This window comes from Hibiscus syriacus, unplaced genomic scaffold (genome assembly GCF_006381635.1).
Source record: "Hibiscus syriacus cultivar Baekdansim isolate YM2019G1 unplaced genomic scaffold, ASM638163v2 tig00111427_pilon, whole genome shotgun sequence".
Lineage (NCBI taxonomy): Eukaryota > Viridiplantae > Streptophyta > Magnoliopsida > Malvales > Malvaceae > Hibiscus > Hibiscus syriacus.
Window position 1 is genome coordinate 5,397,895 of NW_024063088.1, and position 6,434 is coordinate 5,404,328.

Sequence of the window (6,434 nt, forward strand, 5' to 3'; positions counted from 1 at the left end):
ACCATCATCACCTTTTCCATGCACATCATCATCATAATTAACCTCACAATCAATCTTTCTTGTCTTTATCTTCACAACAATAACTCATAAGGCATGAACCCACAAATAGGTCCCCACCCCTCCTAATTCACCACGACAAGCCATCACCCATTTTAGCAAATGGAGCTAATCAACATTAAAACCGCCCCATTCCTACAAGATTAGTCCTCATTTTTTGAAGCAATGGTGCTTTCTTACAAAGAGTGTCTCAAAAATCATGCAGCTAGCTTGGGTGGACATGCCCTTGATGGTTGTGGAGAGTTCATGCCTAGCCCTTCTGCCACCCCAACTGACCCCGCCTCCTTGAAATGTGCCGCCTGTGGCTGCCACCGCAACTTCCACCGCCGTGACCCTGCTTTCATCCACCGCTTGCCACCACCGCCTAATGCTAGCTCTAGTCCAAGCCCAACCCATAGTCCGGGTCCAAGCCCTACCCCACCCTCACCTGTGCCATACTCTTACTACTCTTCTGCACCACCGCACATGCTGCTGGCCTTGACCGCTGCTCACTCCTCCGGGCCCTTGGATGAATACCACCATCACCTCGGCCACTCCAACCCTTGGGCGCCGAGGATAAAGAACATCAACAACAACAACAACCACAATCCAAGTGGGAGAAAGAGGTCAAGAACAAAGTTTACCAAAGAACAGAAAGAAAAGATGCATGCTTTTGCTGAGTGGCTTGGTTGGAGAATGGCAAAGAGTGAAGACAGATTGATAGAAGAGTTTTGCTATGAAGTTGGGGTTGATAGAGGAGTTTTCAAGATTTGGATGCACAACAACAAGAACAATTTTAACAAAAAAGATATATTAGCAGTTGGTAATCTCAATCTTCTCGACAACAACAATAACAAGCAAGAGAATGCCAATGCTGTTGATTCCAATACTGACATCCACAACAAAGAGAGTAGTATTAAGCGTCATGATTCTACTAATAAAGGGTCTTCTGCTTCTTAATTCAGGCGAAAAATAGAATACTAAATCTGATAGGAGCAGCAGATTTTAGAGGGTATTCTTGCTGCTCTTTTACAGTTGGCGCTCAATTTTTATGTTGTTTTGCTGATTAGTAATGGCAGATGAAAGAGGAAGTAAACAGAGGATATGACTTGTAAGGATGACAGTTAAAAGAGATTTATTTTGTTATTGTTAATTGATGTTTAGACATACTATAACATAAATTCTTTGTCCTCTGCCTCTGAGTTGATTGTTCCCTTTCTCTTCCTTCTCATTATCTCTTGTTTTTGTTGCCTTTTTGCGTACTCCAAGATTCTTCCATTTTCTTATAATTTGTCCAAAAACTGCTGGGTTTCCTCCCCCTAATTCTGGGTATCAGGACAAACACACACCCTATAATTGTTTAATTTCGGAATTTATAAGAAGAACACTATTTTCTTTTAGCAATGATATAACTTAATAGATTCATATATTGTTAGCTATGTTTTTCTCATTTAATATAAACATGTCTGTTTTTATATGTTATCTGATCTTTAAAGGTAAACAGGGTTTGATGATTAAAGGTTAGGTGCAATAAAATAGTACTTGGAATTCAGCCAACTTTCCTTTTTCTGCGTTTAGTTAACTTAACGTAAGTGCATAATCATAGGCAGCATACCAAAGTTTCTAATTCTAATTAATTAGAGCCTATAGTAAGAGTTCTTTTCAAAAATATTTTATTAATTACATTTGTGGAATATAATATATAATAATTTATTTAATTGTTAATACTTTAATTAATCCACTCTCTGTCTTTGTTAATGACAAGGTGCATGATGCATGGAGAAGGGGGTGCAATATTATTGTCACCAGCTTTTTCTCGACTTAGGAACCCCAACTCTATAGCCGGTCCAAATAGGATAGCAATACTTGTAAAAAATTAAATCTTATAAAGGAGAGCTGCAGTTTATGATCCAAGGAGTTCAGTGCCAATATCATACACTTAAAACCAACAAAAATAATCTTATTGTATCTTGCTTAATGATGCACAAAAGCTCTGCAACATCAAACTTGGATCCATGATCATATAATGAGTTTCCAGTAACACCAGTACCCATGGCATCCATACTAACAGAGCAGAACCATTTTCCAGATTGTCCCCAACTTTCATACCACTTGCAGTATCCTTACATATTCGTTAGATTTACAGGGGAGATGATGACTAGACAAGCTCTTTTCCCACACCCCAAGTCCATTTATGTTGTATAGAATCCGTATTGCTACAGACAGTATTGACATTATATAGACACGAGTAGGAAGTCTATGATTATTTGTCTACAACCATAATTCTCAAGAAATCAACCACTCTTGTACTCACGGAAGGTTGTTAGGGGCGAACTTTTAAAATTAGAAGGCATAACTTCAAAAATAACCTCAACGTTTACCAAAATGATCATTTTGATAAACGTTAGGGGTAATTTTCACATGATGCCATTTTACAAAGGGACGAACTTCTAAAATTTCAGGAAAATGAAAATAAATTTTCAATAAAAAAATTATGAATAAAATCTAAAATATGATAATTTTAAATTTTTAGGGAGGTTACTGCCCTTGCATATTCCCTCTCGATCCATCCCTGCGGCTGTATGTGGCATGCATATGGTAGAATCTTCTCCACAGAAAGAGAATTCCTTTAGATATCTGGAGGCAATTTCATAGAAATTCACTGGGGGCAAATTCAAGCATATGCACTGAGCAATTTTAGCAGACGTCAGAATAGGTAAGCTACCCTTCAACTGACCATAATCATGTCTGTAGGCAAAACTGCTCCCCTTGCAATATGTCATCCTAGAAAAGAAATAACTAAAGAATTTTTTCTTAAGTACTTATTCCATATAACTATTGCTCTGTGACCATGTATGTAGGGGGCTCTGCCTGCCTTGTAGTGAACACAAATAGGCACATCAAGGGTTGTAACTGTCAGTTACTAGATTGTAGCTCATGTTGGCTTGTTAGAGATCACGTCAAGAAACTGTAACCGTAGGGAGGATAAGGAATTTCTGAAACTTCGAGGAATTCTAAAAGATATGGAGCTCAGGAGGTTTCGAAGAACTACAGGGGCCTCAACGATTGATAAACGGAGGAATAACAGAGGGTGTGCTTCTGGAGAAGATCCATAGGAGGTACAACAAGCTGCTGGGGAATTTCAACGTTTCCAAGTGCTTGTGCAAAGATTTGTAGAGGACGAGCCCTGTGAGAACAGACCAAGAGTTGAGAATTATACGAAAAACAGATGTACATTTCGCCATCTTCCTTGAGAAATTACAAAGGATTAACTTTAGAAGTACGAGGATCATAGTGCCCTCATTTACACTGTTCACATGATAACTTTACCAACGATATACTTGTAATCATTTGTGAATGTGTCACACATAAATGATTAAATTCATGAAATAGCCTTCGGTTAAGATTTGGGCTTCAAACTAATAATAAGACAAAAAATCCAATAAGTCAACCTCTTTAAGCCCAAAAGCCACCATCTCATTTAACCATAATGAAATAGAATATACCATTTTTCTTGATCACGTTTGAAATTACAATTAAAATGACAAAAAATATGGATCTATTACTCAAATCCCACTTAATTTATGAAATATAAGCTTCACAATTTGCCTAATACTATTTGACATATCTTACAAAACAACTAAGCAAAGTGAAAATAATGATCAAGTAAACACATATATGCCAATGTTTTAAATCTATTACTGTATTTGATAATATTATCAATATGTAAATATTTTCGATTTATATTGACTCAGTTAGTATAGTTATTGTTGTAGTTTTTTTATATTTGAATCTAAATTATAATAGGTAATTAAGTTGGATTTTATTATAATTTTAGTGGTAGAAGATTATTTGGTAATTAAGTTTATTTAATAAAGTAAATATTTATTCTATGCAAGAATTCTTATTTCATGACCAAGTATTTGGTTCTATAAATAGAGATAATGTCTTAATCTTTAGAATTATGTGAGAGGGAATTATTTTGGAGAAATGTATTCTTCTTTTATTTCTATAACTTTTAGGGTTTATGTTGCATAAATAGTTTTGTAGGGATATTGAGAGGTTTTTCGGATACACCAGGTTTTGGGATACATTTGGTATCTATATCAAGTTTTGGGAATTATGTACTCTTCGTGTTCTCTACATTTATGGTTGATTATTATTTATCTCGCCAGTTGAAGTAGACAATACCGAATCACGTTAAATCTCCCATGTATATGTCTTATTTTATGTTGGTATCTCTTATTATTTTTCCACTTATAATTTCTTGAAACAAATATTTAAGAAACATTTCGATTTGATTGTGTTTAAGCACAAGTATCTCTGATTTTTCATTCTCAAAATAATGAAACAATTTAATATGCCTACAACACAATTCTACAAGTTGATTTCTAAACCGGGAGAAGTTTTCGCACTCTATCAAGTACATCAAGTGTGACACTTGGTCGAGGAAAAACTTGTTGACTTCTCACTAGAACATGAAGAATCCCAAGGCATGCTTGGCTTCCAAGCATCCGCCACACTCATGGGAAAAGGAAAACCGAAGGGAAAGCCAATGGACCGAATAGCATCCCATCGATCATCAACATGGGTGACATTCAGGTTTCTAAACACTGAATTTTCATGATCATCATTATTGATCCCCATGTTCCCTTGCGTCTCATGGGGCAAAGCCCCTGAAGAGAAGGCGTCATTGCAATGATCTTGTGATCCGGCATCAAAGACAACAGTATTAGTATTACTGAAGGCCCTATCGTAATCTCCTAGCATGGAAGATGACATGTTTAGAAACATGGAAGTAACATCGACTTCCGGTCTTGCCGGCTGTGAGGTTTGATCGAGAGGTGCAAAAATAAGGCTGGTTAGGTCTCCATTGAACATGGGAAGTACTTGAGGAAGCTTGTCTGCAGCCATCTGGTTGATGATGGGCTTGTAAGGGACAAAGTCTAAAGGAGAAATGCAGCAAAACATGTATGTAGTGGATCAGTGTTATTGTTAAGGTTAAACTGGACCGCTGATGAACTGGTTTTCGTTGTCAAGGCTATGTTGTCCGAAGAAAGTTGAGAACTATTTGAATATCTACCAATCATATCGGATATTGACGATGTTTCGGGCGTTGGAGAAACCCATGAATGACAAAGAGCTCTTTGAGCTGCGGAGTTGGTTTTCTTGAATATCCTGCATATCGCCCATGAGTCCTGCCAGAGTTCTCAAAGAAAGTTGATAAATAAAATAAAAAATAACTGTAAAAAGGGTATAGTCTAAAAAAATATATGACATTCAAATAGTTACTTTACTCTCTATTTTTCCTTTTGAATCATTTTGACCCTTAATGTTTTATTTTAGAAAAAAAGACCCGTAATATTTGACTAATACTAATCACTTTTGGCACATTTTTTTTTTGAAGTATTTTAGCCTCAATATCTCATTTTAAGGTAAAAATGATATTGTTTTAGAGTTTTAATCGTTTGTTGACTACTATTTGTATTCGCTTTTTCACCTCAAAATGATTATTTTATAAAACTATTTGATGAAATATTTAAAGTATTTTTTAACATTGTATAAAAATAGCAGAAAAGTTTGAAAGAAGGTAGGGGTGTTTTGAGATTGTTTACATCGGCAGGAAGGCATTTGTCAAGGTATCTCTTTGGTGGCGCAGAGTCGGTGAGAGAAGGTAACCTAAACTCATGCATCATCCAATCAGTTTTCACCCCTTTGGCTGCTCGACCTTTGTAGAAAACAAGAGATTTCTTCAAGCCAATGCACTCGGTGGAGCCTTCCGAGGAATAGATGGGGCGATCAGTCCCCGTGGCTTTCCAAAATCCAGCCCTGGTTACCCGGTTTGGCCTTGAACTATTCCTGTATTTCCTGTCCCTGGGACAGTAGAAATACCACTCTTTCTCCCCGGTGGCTGTCAGTTCTTGACAGAAAAAGGAAACAAGCGTCAGTTTCATTTCTAAAGTTCCAGTTTTACAGTAAAACAAGTATGGATATAGGGAAAACTTACTTGGAAGATCCCATGGATCATATTTATAGATGTCTAGTTGCTTAATCAGCTCTATTGAAAGAGGGCGCTGCTGAATCTTTCTTCTCAGATAAAACTGAACAAGCTCTTCATCCGTTGGATGAAACCTGAACCCTGGTAGCATGATTTCTTCCATTTTATCATTATCACTTATTCTCTCATCCATTTTCCCCCCTCTAAAACAAAATCAAGACCCCAAATGTTTGTGAATAACAATGTTAAAAACCCTAAGAGCAAGAAACTTGCTGACACAAGAACAGCTTGACAATGAAAAAAGCCCTAAGAAACAAGCAAGGTTTAAATAAAAAGAGAGAGAGATCAATGGCATCGAGTTGAGTGTTAAGTTTTCACTTAAATTTGACGCCAATATATG

The 6,434-nt window shown here is 36.6% G+C and overlaps 1 protein-coding gene and 1 pseudogene across 2 annotated transcripts; one reads left to right on the forward strand and one right to left on the reverse strand.

Annotated features, from left to right (window-relative positions):
• Positions 1 to 201: 201 nt before the first annotated feature.
• On the forward strand, positions 202 to 1,229 carry LOC120162962 (zinc-finger homeodomain protein 11-like). 2 transcript variants are annotated; one of them, XM_039172996.1, is made up of 2 exons: positions 202 to 909; positions 943 to 1,229. In XM_039172996.1, exons 1-2 carry the CDS (start codon positions 223 to 225, stop codon positions 994 to 996), a joined length of 741 nt encoding a protein of 246 aa, XP_039028927.1. In that variant the 5' UTR covers positions 202 to 222; the 3' UTR covers positions 997 to 1,229. The 2 variants fall into 2 exon arrangements, with proteins under 2 accessions (XP_039028927.1, XP_039028926.1); XM_039172995.1 differs by having other exon boundaries at positions 202 to 1,229.
• A 3,235-nt stretch (positions 1,230 to 4,464) lies between these two features.
• Positions 4,465 to 6,227, reverse strand: LOC120163076 (annotated as a pseudogene).
• Positions 6,228 to 6,434: the final 207 nt, after the last annotated feature.